This window comes from Panicum virgatum, chromosome 8N (genome assembly GCF_016808335.1).
Source record: "Panicum virgatum strain AP13 chromosome 8N, P.virgatum_v5, whole genome shotgun sequence".
NCBI lineage: Eukaryota > Viridiplantae > Streptophyta > Magnoliopsida > Poales > Poaceae > Panicum > Panicum virgatum.
The window spans coordinates 16,414,606-16,429,960 of NC_053152.1; the positions used below are offsets into that span (position 1 = coordinate 16,414,606).

Sequence of the window (15,355 nt, forward strand, 5' to 3'; positions counted from 1 at the left end):
AAGCACTCAAGAAAGTTGTGCCTGATGCCACGACTACGTGCGCATCCTCTGTCGTACCCATGGAGCAACACCACAGTTGCCGCCGTGAGACTCTCATTGCACAATGTGTGCTTGTATCATTTCGCTTTGTATGCGGTAGTAAGAACTAGTAGCTAGTTGTATGGATTGAAAGCTATGTTTGTTGTAATGTTTGGACTTCTATCATTTACCGTGCGGATGTAATATATGGACACGTAATTTTCGCCCCTAGTATGGACTTCTATCTTAGTAATATACGTATGATATAAATTTTAGCTTTTTTTATATTGTTTACTATATTTTCTAATTTAAATGATTTTTTGGATTAGTATGGAAAACAATTTTTAGGGGCGGGTGGGGTGGTCATCCTCCCCTGCAAATGGTTTTCTAGAGGCGGGTGACACACCCACCCGCCCCTGTTAATTCATTTTCAGGGGCGGGTGGGGCGGTCACCCGCCCCTAGAAAACCATTTGTAGGGGCGGGTGACCCCCACCCGCCCTTGATAATGTATTTACAGGGGCGGCCCTTTTACCCGCACCTGCAAACTGGTATTTTTAGCTGCGAAAAGCAGGGGCGGTTACGCGGTCCGCCCCTAAAAATGCATTTTGGCCCGCCCCTATAAATCGTTTTTGCAGTAATGCCCCTATTGTTGGCTCGGGAGAGGAGCTCCCCTAATATCCAAAAAAAAGAAAGGGGAGGGGGGAGGTTTTCAAATTGATTCCCATCAAGTTGGGGCTCTAAGGGGTAAGTTAGCACTTAATCCTTGTCATTGTAAGGTTTTTGGTGTGCTTTTTGGCTCAAATTGAGCTCTCTTAGTGTCTCACTAAATTTAGATCTCCATGGTGTGGATTAGCCATTTGAGAGACTATTTGCCTCAAACTATTGGATGAAGTTGTGCTATTTTAGTAGGAGAACAATATTATCTAAGCATTTGGACTACATCTATATGTTTTACCCTCATTTCTAAGGAAATTATTACTAGATCTATGAACGAGGGAGAAGAAGATTAGTTTTTTTCTTTTTTTACACACATGCATGACTTTGTTTTACCATGTAGTGGTACGATAATAGGTTTTAATTTATGCACAAGCTTTAAATAAGTGTTTAAAGAAGTGTTTTTGTATTTGCCATTTATAGCTTTCATTGAAGACAAGAATTTATGAATGTTTTAATCCATTATTTATTTATTTTTTCTTTTTATAGATGGATAGGGCATGGATGTACAATGCAAACAGGATGTATGCATATTTCTGTGGAGAGCTTGATAAATTCATTAAAGTCGCATAGTGTCAGACCCGGGGCAGCGGGACAGCTTATAGGCATAGAATGTTCTAGAGTAAGGGATAGCGCATGAATGTACCTTACCTCTTTTGTAACTACCCAAATAGGTGTAGAACTACCTGCAGTATAAGGAAACTACCCAACCGTGTTGTAGTAGAACTCCAACTGTACTCGGCTAGGACTTTCCATGTAACCCTGGGCGGGCAGGGACCCCCTCAAAACATATCAACACCTAAGGCAATACAAGCAACCACACAGGACGTAGGGTATTATGCATCTTGCGGCCCGAACCTGTCCTAATCCTTTTGTTCCTTGTACCATCGAGTTCCAGAGCTAGTCGATCCCTACCTACAATCCCACTGCTAAGGGTATCCCTGAGCAGGCTTGGCGGTAAACACCTACAGCTGGCACACCAGGTAGGGGATTCGGCGAGTTCATCGGTGAATTTGAAGGCCGGATCAAGCGATGCCAACAACGTGCCTGAAGGCACAACCCTTGTTTTTGGTTCCTGGGCTTGCATGGCTGATGGATCGGGCGGCTTCTCTAGCCACCTCGTCACGCCTAAAACACCAGAATCGAAATCCAACAACCAACCCGCCGAAATCAGCAACATTGCAGAACTCGGCGGAAATCAAGCTCCACTCAAGCTCGACTCAGACACTACTGAGAACGTGTCGACTCCAACTCGAATCCATGAGTCAGCCGAGTCCGATGCAAACTCTTACTCCGAAAACCCTCAATTTTCCAAAACCCACATAAATTAAACGCCCTAAGATCGTTAACTCAGAACTACTCGATGGAGTAGACCAGGTATCACGATCAATTGAGGGATGCATTAAGCTTGTGGAATCTGCTCTTGGCTCATCCAAGGTACAGCAGAGCCCAGAAACATTAAACCCACCACCAGAATAGTTGGGCGACATGTTCTTAGGGATCGATCGAGTAGACTCTGCACTCATCGACTGCATTAACAAAGCTGAAAGTACTCTGCAAAACAAGAAGCAGAATCCAGGAGGAGAATTCTTTGGGAAACCCGAGAAGGCAAAGCCCCGGCTTGTTCGGATGAAACCACCTCTCTTAGGGAAACCCCAGAATCCCGCACCCAAACCTGCTCACAAGTGAACTCCTGAACCAATCGACATCTCTGACCCCTTATTCGATCAGGATTTCGACTATTTCATGGAAAGTCTTGACAATCTCGAACCATATGATGATCTCGAGGACTTGTGGAGGAGACACGCCCTAAACTTCCTGAGGCCCCTAGCCCTCAGCTAGCTAATCTCCCCTTCCAGAAAGGTGCTCCGTTAGATCCCTTAGGAAGTAAACAAGACCAAGAGGTTGAGGACCTCTGCCGCGAAATTCTCATGGTTTGCATCTCTGAACTCCACGAATCAGATGGAGGTTCGACGAAGCATCTCAACCTCGACGATTACAACTCTGATGATTACGATGAGTACCTCTCCGACAATATGGAAGCTACTCCCTCCGCAATCACAGAAGTCAAGACTACTATCAAGCAAGATTTGCTTGCAGCTCCACTAGCCGTGACAGTGACCGTCCAATTGGAAGAGGAGCCTGAGGCGGAGGATCTCTATGAGCGCCGTCGTCTGCTCAACTAGAAAAGGGCGTTCAGGCACCAACGTGTCACCAACCGTCGACAAGAACAGTTGGCGACAACTACGACTACTCAAACAGTGACCTTCGCAACGTGATCAACATTGGTTGTGACGCACGCAATGTGATTATCTAATGGAAAAAGGAGCGTGAGGAAATAGTGGCTTATAGCCTTTCTTCCAACTACCGCATCCCAGCACATGTCTTTAGATCCTTCAAGAAATGCAAGCAAGCGAATACCCTTTCTCAGGGCAAACCCCACGCTCAACATCGCGGTGAAGCGCCTCTTGGAGGAGACAAGATCAACAAAACGCTCCTATGCAAGTGCTTTATGCATCCAAAGAGCTCCCACACAGTCTTCGAGTGCAACACACTCCGGAAAGCCCTCGGAGCACCCCTAGTAAAGGAAACTTTACCAAAAATCTAGTCGACTACTATGTTAACTAGAATTATCTCTAAATACTTTCATGTATAGTCATGTAAACCATTGCTCAAGTATCTATTACTATGGGCAAGGGGTAGTCCTTAAGAGTCAGAGTCTGTCATTTTACAATTTCTGTAACCATGACAATTCTCAATAAAGTTGATTTTCCTATAAATCGACTACTTGGCTCTCTCTCAATTATGGCCCATACCCTCTTCTACACTACTTTGAACTTTTTGCTCAGTATTCTCATCAAAGAGCAACTATTGAGTAGTTTTTTAGGCTATGGCCGAGCTTAAGGAGTGCCTCCAAAGCGAGTCCCACTTGGGTTACCTGACGGGGTTCACCCTAAACGGCCGACTTTCGAGGATACTCCAGTCTTCGAGGAAGACACCCTACTTAGGTTTATGGATATTTTCAAAGTTTTTCCCACTTGGGTAACCTGACGAGGTTCACCCTAACCGGCCAACTTTGGAAATTACTCCAATCCTCGTGTAGGACACCCTACTTGCTTGCTCGAATAGGTTTTGGATGTCATTAAAGTAAGTCCCACTTGGGTAACCTGACGAGGTTAATCCTAACCGGTCAACTTTAAAGTTGACTCCAGTCTTCGAAGAAGACACCCTACTCGCTAGATCAAGTAGGTTTATGGATATTTTCGAAGTTTTTCCCACTTGGGTGACCTGACGAGGTCAATCCTTGGGTGACCTGACGAGGTCAATCCTTTCGACGCCATGTGCACCGTCCTCTTCAGGCTGGGGACAGACGCCGCCGCCGTCCGGCAGGAGCTGTCGACAGAGTTCCAGCAGCTGGCGAGGGGCATCTGGGCTGTTCCGCTCATCCTGCTCTTCAGCACCTTCAGCTGGTGCCTCACCGCGAGCCGGCGCGGGTGGCACGCCGTCGCCGGGATAATCCAGGAAAGGAGGGCAAAGCTGCAGTGCAAAGAGAGCTTGCCGGCCGATGACGTGGTCACCCACCTTCTCGCCGGGGGCCTCCCCGATGAGGAGATCACCGACAACATCATATTCCTCATGATCGCCGCCCACTACACCACTGCAGCACTCATCACCTTCCTCCTCCGGCAACTCGACGCCAACAAGGACGCCTACGCCAAAGTTCTACAAGGTAACAATTCAACCTTTTCTATTCACTTAATAATTGATAAAAAATTTCAACGGATTTTTTGTATCGATTATTTACTTCAGAGCAAGTAGAGATTGCGCGGAGCAAGGCACCAGGGGAGGCCCTGTCCTGGGACGACCTGAGTAGGATGCGATACACATGGGCGGCGATGGAGACCCTGCGGCTGATCCCGACGGCGTTCAACATCCTAAGGAAGGTGGTGGACAATGTCGAGCACGGCGGCTACCTCATCCCCAAAGGGTGGAACATGATGAATGTGATGGCCATGACGCACTGGGACCCGGCCATCTTCCCGGACCCCGGCCGGTTTGACCCGGCGCGGTTCGAGGACCCATCGGCGGCGATACCGCCCTTCAGCTTCGTGCCATTCGGCGGCGGCACGCGCATCTGCCCCGGGAACAAGTTCACCAGGGTGGAGACGCTGGTGGCCGTGCACCACATCATGACGCGCTTCAGGTGGAAGCTCGCCGCCGGCTGCGACGGCAGCTTCTCCAGGTACCCGATGCCGTACCCGTCACAGGGCCTCCTCATTGACATTGAGCCTACTGATGACGCTACCCATTGAGGCGAATGCAACACCTCCTGGAGAAGTTCACCGCGCGAGCAGAAGAGTTATGTAAAATTCAGTGGACAATCACTCCCAATTTAGCACTTGCAGCATGACAAATGTTGTATCATTCGCAATCAGAGCTTGTTTAGATACAACCATCCCCTGCTAGAACATATGGATTGGAGTAAAGTTTAAACTAATTTCACCTAGAATCGCTTCCAATGCATATTGATTGGTGTGGATTTATCTACCTCAGAGGAACAAATTTGTGCTGCATTCAGAAATCAGATACAGGGGAAAATATCGCTCTTTGAAAGATAAAGAAACGAGAGATGGTTGTGTGTGAACTGCGAACATGTTGGCAACTGTTCAGGTTTTATGCCTTCTGCATTCTAGGCAGTTCACACACTTCACTACTCCATGGAGAATGTTGGCCACAGTTATTGTTGGAATTTGATCTATTTATGGACCATTCAGGAGAATTCCAAAGCACACGCGCGGTACGGAGCAACCGAGGCCTCCTTAAACCCGCGGAGCGATTTTCGCCTCGCTCGAGGGTAGCGACCTATTCTCGAGCGGCTCGAGCCGAGGCCTCCAGCAGCGCACTCAATCTCCGTCTCGCTCGAGGATAGCGACTTACCCTCGAGCAGCTCGAGCCGAGGCCTCCAGCAGCGCGCTTAATCTCCACCTCGCTCGAGGGTAGCGACCTACCCTCAAGCAGCTCGACACCTCCTCGGCCGAGACGTGTCTCTCACATAAGAACCGTTGTGCACTGATTAGGTGCTAATCAATGCCCGATTAATGCTATAATTCCTAGTAAATTGTCATGATCATCCTGAATGTGTTTTAATGTCGTTTATGGGCGTAATCAAAGTGATAACGTCTCTTTGAGGGCAGCCGCACCTATATGAGTGGACTGGAAACATTCAGATGACGGTCACTCAATTTTCCTTACCATTTTCACTTCCTGCTTTGCTGTGTCGTCGAGCTGCTAGATCTCACCGGCCCTTCCCTTGGCGTGTACTGAGGAGAAGGGTGAGCGGTATCTCCGAACCCTTGCCGTCGTGAAGCCTGCACGAGGGACGGCAATAAGGTTTCTGGGCAGCGCAACTGCGCGACCGCTCGAGCCTGTTCGACTACGTTCTGCACTGCTACAATCTGCACTGCATCGTCTCTTCACGAGGATGAAGCGCTGATCGGTAAGAGTAATCGAATTTAACATGAGTATGTGTCGGTTCGTTTTGCTCAATCAGTTTATGCTTGAGATAGCAGTAGCATTGTTTTTACTTTATTGCCTCAAATTGAAATCTGGTATCTTTAAACACATATTTCCAATAATCCAGAAACCTTATTTATGCGTTTATTGTAACTCAGCAATGGCTGGTCCTTCGGATGCAATGAAACCTGAGAGGTTTGCCGGTGGTAACTTCCGGAGATGGAAGACTAGAGTCAAATTTTTGCTCATGTCCATGGAACTGTGGTGGGTGATCCATCCAGTGATGCCATTCACGGTTGAGCAGACCGCGGCATTTGCAGGTGATAGTGATAAGATGCTTGGATGTATCCTATCCCTGCTATCAGATCAGTTGTACGATCTGTACATGGATTACACAAACCCCACAGAGTTGTGGGATGCACTTGAGCGCAAATTTGCAGTCTCAGAAGGTGGTCGCTTACTCTATACTTGTGAGCAGTTCTATGACTTCAGCATTGATGCTGCAAAGTCGATAGTTGCACAGGCACATGAGATGCTGCTACTGGTTGGGGAGATTGGAAGTTTGGGCTGTCCTTTGCCGGACAGGTTTGTGGCAGCGGGCATTATTGCCAAACTCCCTACATCTTGGAGGAATTTTGCCACAACCCTAAAACACAAATGAGAGGATATCTCCACTGAGAATCTGATTATAGCTCTCGATGTGGAAGAGAAGGCAAGGGCAAAGGATGCTCTAGGAACATCCGCTCAAGGTGCAAGTGCAAACATCATAGTGAACAAGCCCACCTACAATGGTAAGGGAAAGGATAAGATGAACTATGGTGGAAAGCCTAAGAAAACCACTAACTTCAAGAAGAAATCTGAGAAGGATGAAAAGGTCAGAGCATGTTTTGTGTGTGCCAAAGAAGGACATCTTGTGAAGAATTGCCGCTACCGCAAGGACCGAGATGATGGCAAGCCTAACAAGAAGGTGAACGTCACCATAGGCAACAGCGATGAGGCCGATGGATCTCGGTATGGTAATTTTCTAGTTGTATTTTTGGCAATTCAATCTACAGATTGGTGGGTTGATACTGGTGTGAATATACATGTATGCTCTGACATATCCTTGTTTGCTTCTTACCAGGGAGAGCGGTCTTCCTCCGTCTTGATGGGAAATGGATCTGCTGCGCCTGTTCTTGGTGTTGGTACAGTCGAACTGAAGCTAAGTTTAGGGAAGATTGTTCACTTGAAGAACATGCAGCATGCTCCGTCAATAAACAGGAACCTCATTAGCGGGTCCTTGCTTTGTCGAGATGGTTTTAAGTTAGTGTTTGAATCAAATAAAGTTGTAATATCTAAATTCGGGAACTTTGTTGGTAAAGGCTATGAAAGCGGAGGCTTGTTCCGCTTAAATACTGTTGATCCAAATTTCCATTTGAATATTGCATCCATGAATAAAATTTGTGAGTCCAATGTGTGGCACTCTCATTTCTGTCATATCAATTTTGACACCATTGCTAGAATGTCCAGATTAGAGTTTATTCCGAAATTGGAAGTAGTCAAAGGATCAAAATACCCATCATGTGTGCAAGCAAAACAACCTCGAAAACCTTTCAAGGGTTTAGAGGAGAAGAGAGACTTGGCACCATTAGATCTTATTCATTCAGATCTATGCGAGATGAATGGATTGTTGACTAGAGGAGGCAAGCGATATTTCATGACTTTAATAGATGATGCTACATGTTATTGCTATATTTACTTGTTGAAAATAAAAGATGAAGCTTTTCACTACTTTAAAATTTTTAAGGCTGAGGTTGAGAACCAAATTGAGAGAAAGATCATGCATTTACGTGATGATCGTGGAGGAGAATATATCTCCAATGAGTTCTGTCAATTCTGTGCTGAACATGGTATAATCCATGAGGTCACACCACGATACTCACCTCAATCAAATGGGGTGGCTGAGAGGAAAAATCGGATACTTAAAGACTTGGTAAATGCCATGTTAGAGAGTTCCGGTATGTCCTATGAATGGTGGGGGGAAGCTATTTTGACAGCAAACTTTGTCCTTAATCGAGTTGTGATAAAGAACAAAGATATCACTCCTTATGAGGGATGGAAAGGGCTAAAGCCTAATGCCAATTTTCTGCGCACGTGGGGTTGTTTGGCGAAAGTCAATATACCGGCGCCGAAAAAGAGAAAGCTTGGACCCAAGACGGTTGATTGTGTGTTTTTGGGTTACGCACAAAACATCACGACTTACAAATTTTTAGTTGTGAAATCAGATTCTCCTGATGTGAGCGTATACACCATCATGGAGTCATGGGATGCTTCATTCTTTCAGGAAGTTTATCCCAGTAGATCAGCAAGTAATAGTGAAACTCAGATTTACAATCAATCTGAAACAATTGCTCCACCAGAACCAAATAGTGAACCATTTTCATCCGACGAAGATAATGTTAAAGTCGATGATGCTCCATGCAGAAGTAAGAGACAAAGGGTTGTGAAATCCTTTGGTGATGACTTTATTGTTTATTTTGTGGATGACGTGCCAAAAACACTTCTAGAGGCTTATGCATCTCCTGATGCAGAGTATTGGAAAGAGGCAGTCCATAGTGCGATGGACTCTATCATGTCCAATGGGACTTGGGAGATCAGTGATTGTCCATGCGGGTGCAAACCAGTTGGATGCAAGTGGATGTTTAAAAAGAAAATGAGACTTGATGGTACTATTGAAAAGGACAAGGCAAGACTTGTGGCCAAGGGTTATACACAAAAGGAAGGAGAGGATTTCTTTGATACCTACTCTCCAGTAGCCTGGATTGCAACAATTAGAGTACTGCTTGCGTTAGCCACTTCCTATGGTTTACATGTCCATCAAATGGATGTAAAAACAGCTTTACTTTATGGAGAGTTGGAGGAAGAAATATATATGGAGCAACCGGATGGCTTTGTTGTCCCGGGAGAGGAGAACAAAGTGTGCAGATTAATAAAATCATTATATGGCCTAAAGCAAGCACCTAAACAGTGGCACGGAAAATTCGACACCACTTTAACATCTGCAGGATTCAGCGTGAACGAGGCAGATAAGTGTGTGTACTACCGTTATGGTGGGGGTGAAGGTGTTATATTGTGGTTGTATGTCGATGACATACTTATATTTGGGACCAGCACTGCTGTGATTGATGAGATCAAATCTTTCCTATCTCGGTGTTTTGATATGAAAGACTTAGGTCCAGCAGATGTAATTCTAAATATTAAATTGATGAACAATGAGAATGGGATTACACTGAGTCAATCCCATTATACGGAGAAGGTCCTTAACCGCTTTGGCTTTGCAGACTGTAAAGTCACTCCAACTCCCTATGACGCAAGTGTAAAACTTCAAAAATTCGAAGGACAGGGAAGAGATCAATTGAGATATTCTCAAATAATTGGATCTCTTATGTACTTGGCTGGTGCGACCAGACCAGACATCTCCTATGCTGTGAGTAAACTGAGTCGGTTCACATCAAACCCAGGAGATGATCATTGGAAAGCACTCAGGCGAGTGTGTCGTTATTTGAGAGGTACTTCATATTATGGAATTCACTACTTGGGATACCCACCTGCGTTAGAGCTGTATAGTGATTCCAATTGGATCTCAGATGCGGACGAGATCAAAGCTACTAGTGGATATGTATTCACTCTAGCGGGTGCTGTAATTGCGTGGAGGTCCTGCAAACAAACAGTCTTGACAAAATCAACGGCTGAAGCAGAACTTGTAGCACTGGAGACTGCCACTAGTGAGGCTGAATGGCTTAGAAAGCTGCTTATAGACTTGCCTTTGCTTGAGAAACCGGTACCACCCATCCTAATGTATTGCGATAACCAATCAATGCTAGCTCAGGTTATGAATACAAAGGATAATTCCAAGTCCAACAAGCATATTAAGTGGAGGCTTAAAACTGTCAAAAAAATGAGAAACTCCGGAGTTATAGCTGTGAGCTATGTGAAAACTGAAAATAATCTGGCAGACCCTTTCACAAAGGGATTATCACGGAATGTGATTTCTGTGATGTCTAAGGACATGGGTATGAGGCCCATTTGAGTATGTTACACCACAATGGTAACCTATACTATGTGATCGGAGATCCCGTGAAGTAGAGAATAGGGAAAACAAGTTGATGGTGTAACTCAAAGAGTACATTAAAAATAATAAAAATATACCCATGTCCAAATGACAACTATAGTACTCTTTACTGCTTGGAAGGATGGCATTAAGCCTTAATGTTCCCCATTGAAAAGATATCAGCCAGCAGGATATTCTTGAAGTGGAACACCTACGTGAGTCTAACTGTAGGTCGCAGTTCTTGAGACAGGGCGCTCTCATTGAAAACTCACTAAAAGATATGGGAGCAGACCATTAACGCTCCGGTTACGCGAGGTTGTTTTGACAGCCTAGTATCAGTTGTGATTTCAGGTGAAGTCTGACCACGTATGACTGAGAATTCAAGGCCTAATCCATTCTTCAGTTGTGGGAAGATGAATCTTGTTATTCTAGGTACTAGTTCAACCCGTACGGGACTCATACCGAAAGACTGGTATATTAACGATGATACATCATAGTGATTTTTTTGTCCTTCATTTCTTACTTTGGAATTGGTGGGGGATTGTTGGAATTTGGTCCATTTATGGAACATTCAGGAGAATTCCAAAGCACACGTGCGGTACGGAGCAACCGAGGCCTCCTCAAACCCGCGGAGCAATTTCCGCCTCGCTCGAGGGTAGCGACCTACCATCGAGCGGCTCGAGCCGAGGCCTCCAGCAACGCGCTCAATCTCTGCCTCGCTCGAGGGTAGCGACTTACCCTCGAGCGGCTCGAGTCGAGGCCTCCAGCAGCGCACTTAATCTCCGCCTCGCTTGAGGGTAGCAACCTACCCTCGAGCGGCTCGAGACCTCCTCGGCCGAGACGTCTCTCACATATGAACCGTTGTGCACTGATTAGGTGCTAATCAATTCCTGGTTATTGCTATAATTCCTAGTAAATTGTGATGATCATCCTGAATGTGTTTTAATGTCGTTTATGGGCATAATCAAAGTGATAACGGCTCTTTGAGGGCAGCCGCGCCTATATGAGTGGACTAGGAACATTCAGGTGACGGTCACTCAATTTTCCCTACCATTTTCACTTCCTGCTGTGCTGTGTCGTCGAGGTGCTAGATCTCACCAGCCCTTCCCTTGGCGTGGACTAAGGAGAAGGGTGAGCGGTATCTCTAAACCCTTGCCGTCGTGAAGCCTGCACGAGGGACGGCAATAAGGTTTTTGGGCAGCGCAACTGCGCGACCGCTCGAGCCTATTCGACTACGTTCTGCACTGCTACAATCTGCACTGCATCGTCTCTTAACGAGGATGGAGCGCTGGTCGGTAAGAGTAATCGAATTTAACATGAGTATGTGTCGGTTCGTTTTGCTCAATCAGTTTACAATTATGCTTGAGGTACCAGTAGCATTGTTTTTACTTTATTACCTCAAATTGAAATCTAGTATCTTTAAACGCATATTTCCAACAATTATTTCTTTAAGAACAAATAAATGTTCTTCTACCGATTTGGTGGGAGATCATGGTGGCGCTGGTTTGGCTTGGCCTTCGATCAATCTTTTGCTGAAGATTTTTATGTAAAGGAAAAGAGGAAGTTGCAGTTGATGCTACGATTGCAGAGGAGAAATCTGAGACAAAGGGCTGTGCACCAGCATTTCTCCAATCTCCAGATCTTATCTATTCTTTTGCATCTTTGTTTCTGAGCGATGTGAAAGCTAATGCTTCTAAAGTTTGTATTTTTTATCTCCGTTTCTCAGCGATATGAAAGGTAATGCTTTTCAAGCATCTAGTGATAAAGGAGAAAGGAGCTAGTTAGCCGATTGAGCTGGAGCAAAAAAATAAATAAATTAACTAGCGCCGGAGCCGGAGCCCTGGCGAAGGACCTCATTGTGCAGTGTCCTGGTCTTGCGAAATTCCATGGGCTGGGATGAAATCTAATTTAAAACCAGGCCCGTTTTAGAGCATCTCCAGTAGTCGCCAAATCCCCAATCTAGCTACCATATTGGGAGGGTAAATAACGAACTAGTGCTCCAGCAATCTCCCAAAACCTTTTTTTCCAATAACTAGTAAGGTTGCCTATGCAAATAGCGCAGGTAGCTAGATTGTTTTTTATACTAACATTTCCAAATTTTACTTGGAAATAAATTTATTAAATTATATTATTTTCATTATCATTGTTCTTTTCTATCATCCTACTGTATGATGTGGAATGTGTATTCATTTTCATGATAAAGGGAAGATTAGTTGTGGAGAAGTATGGTTTTATGTATTTATTGAAAACATTATAACTATTTTTTCTTTAGCTGTATTTTTTTCATCATAAAATTTGAAGTTTGCAAACTCACAAGCTTCTCCACATGCTAACCACGTGATTAATATTAATTTGCCTCTTGATTTTTTCACTTTTGTTTACATACAAATTATGGTCGCTTCTATATTTTTATTTCAAACATCTATTTGAAATACACTCATATTTTATTATTTCACTTCCGAAGCCATGTAAAAACTAATGGCTAATATACCTAATTTATTATTTGCTAGGACTCTATATGTGAATATTCAATTTTACTTAATTTAGTTTTCAATTTTTAAATATTTGAAAAAATACATAGGGAATATGTTCTCAAGGCGTCATGTTCAATCTATTATCGATCACCTTCTTTGCTTTGGAAGCTTGCATTCTATGACTCTTGGCTGGTTCTTCATCAAAATCATCTTCTGATTCCCTCAGAAATTCACTTAATTTCTTGGTATACACGCACGCTACCCTACACCTGAGTATATTCAACAGGCTGAGCTGATAGATTCTTGAGATATTGACCGAGTCACCATAAACGTCTCGCTGTTGACGGGCACATTGCCTATCACTGAAAAATAACATCAGTTAAATTTGGGAATAAATCCAAAAAAATGTGAGCTCTAGTGCCGAGTCAAATGGAACCTGGCAGGAGAGGTTCCATCACAAGGAACCTTACAGATGAGTGTTGCACTTAGTACACATTAGGCTAGTCTAAACCGTTATATCTCTATAAAATCCAATGGTGTATATACTTTTATTTTTCCAATTAACATCGTAATTTCTACACGCTTTCAATAAACATTGGCTTCTTTTAACATTATGGCCAAGTTAGTTTACAACTGGTCCTGCGGAACGATCTTGCTGGAGTTCATGGTGACTTTTTGTGCGTGGAGATTGGTCCAACGGATCAATCTCGCCATTGTCTTGCTTTGGTATAATGTTTTCCCTTCTAGATCTATCTAGCTTTCATATTGCTTTGATCCTCCTCTCTTCAAGCATCACGATTGTGGCACTCCCTCTGCCCACACTATTTTTTTTCTTTTTTGTCCTGGTGGATGTAGATGTCCTCTTGAAAGCCATGGATAGGCCATTATAATACGTTAAGAAAAAAAACATATATAACTGGATCATGTTTTCTTTTATGGGTTATGGAATCCTGTTTCCTTTTATTATATTTATAATCCATATGATACTTTCGTTGAGCTATTTTGGTTCCTTTTCTGGTTCCTACTTTGAATGGAAATCAACTTTCATATTTTTATTTTTTAATTTTGAATTTATGTATTTATTGATCGTATTAGATATGGACTCTTTGAGTTAGTTTTGACCATTAGATCTTCATAAAATCCAACAGTACAGGTTCTTCTCTTTTTTAGATTAACATGGGAATTTTTAGACCCTCTCGGTGAACGTGGTGGCTTTTTTAACACTATTATATCAAGATAATAGATTATTGGGACATCCCAACAATTCACCCTATCTTTCTCTAAATAAAGGGGAAGTTGTGACTCTCCCAATAAAGTAATTGGATTAGGAGAAAGTTATTGGGAGACTGCAAAAGTAACTCCCCAATAATCCTAAAACTGATTTTGGAACGTCTCCCAATACTAGTTATTGAGAAAGGATTATTAGGAGACTGGTGGACATGCTCTTAGGCCTATGGGGCCGTGGGACCTCACAGTCCCCCCAAAATATAATGAGTACATTAGGAATAGTTATATAGTAGGTTTTGCTTTAATTGTCTTTTTATCCAATATGAAGCAAATTGTGGCCTAAATATGTCACAAAAGAGGAAAAGTTCTGCGCTCAATCGTTGTCTTTCGATCCAATCCGCAGACCGCAGTGCAATCGTTCCGCTTCCACAGTCACCGCTTGCCGGGCTCGATACGAGTCGCGACGTCTGCACTTCCTCCTTCCGAACTTCGCTGGGCACTCGCAAGCCGCATCAACCGAGCGGTGATGGAACGATGTAGCGCCTAGGCACCCTGACTGTTGCGGTGGCTATGTCTGCCACTAGGACCATAGTTCATAGTTTCACACACAGCCTCCAGATCTGCTAGTACGGCCTTGTTTAAAACTGTGCACTCCAGCGAGTATTGGAGTGGAGGTTTTTACATTTTTACCATTATAACGAATAGCACTCATCAGATTATCATCTTTAGATTGACACTTACAACTATACTAGCAGAGAGAAGTTTAACTTACAATTTTACCACTTTTGCGCATGTGGCAAGCCACGCAGGCATGACACGTTGGTGCCCAGTCAGCTCGCTGGTGCGAAATGTCCTTCCTACCCCTAACCTCCTCTCTCTCACTCCCTCTCCGACAGCTAGGTCACGCAGATCGTCTCACTGGCAGGTGGACCCCACTCGTCAGATTCATCCCCCACCACTGGAAGGAGTCGATGGCCGTGAACCATTTCACCAGTATCCAGGCCGCTTCCATGCCGCTCCACGGTGCCGCCTCCCAAACTCCCCCTCGGCCCCGCACACGCCAATAACTAGCTCGTGCCTTACGCGCCAGCCATAGGCAACGCAGTGGCGTGTCAGGCTCGCCGACCACGACACCGAGGCCATGGTGGCCGCCGAGCGCGAGGCCATCGCGCGCTCGCTGGGCGCGGACGAGCTCCCGCCCCGCTCCGCCGCTACGCGCTCCGCACCCTGGCGCTCGTCGCAGCGTCCCACCTGCGCGACGCCGTGGCCCGCTCGTCCCGCGCATCCTCGCCGCAGCGTGCGCGACCAGGACTCCTC

General features: G+C 44.9%; 1 protein-coding gene across 1 annotated transcript; it reads left to right on the plus strand.

Annotated features, from left to right (window-relative positions):
* The first annotated feature begins 3,114 nt into the window (after positions 1-3,114).
* LOC120684835 (cytochrome P450 716A1-like) lies at positions 3,115-5,046 on the plus strand. Its single transcript, XM_039966700.1, has 3 exons — positions 3,115-3,234; positions 4,055-4,463; positions 4,544-5,046. The coding sequence occupies exons 1-3, from the start codon at positions 3,115-3,117 to the stop codon at positions 5,044-5,046; spliced, it is 1,032 nt and encodes a 343-aa protein (XP_039822634.1).
* Positions 5,047-15,355: the final 10,309 nt, after the last annotated feature.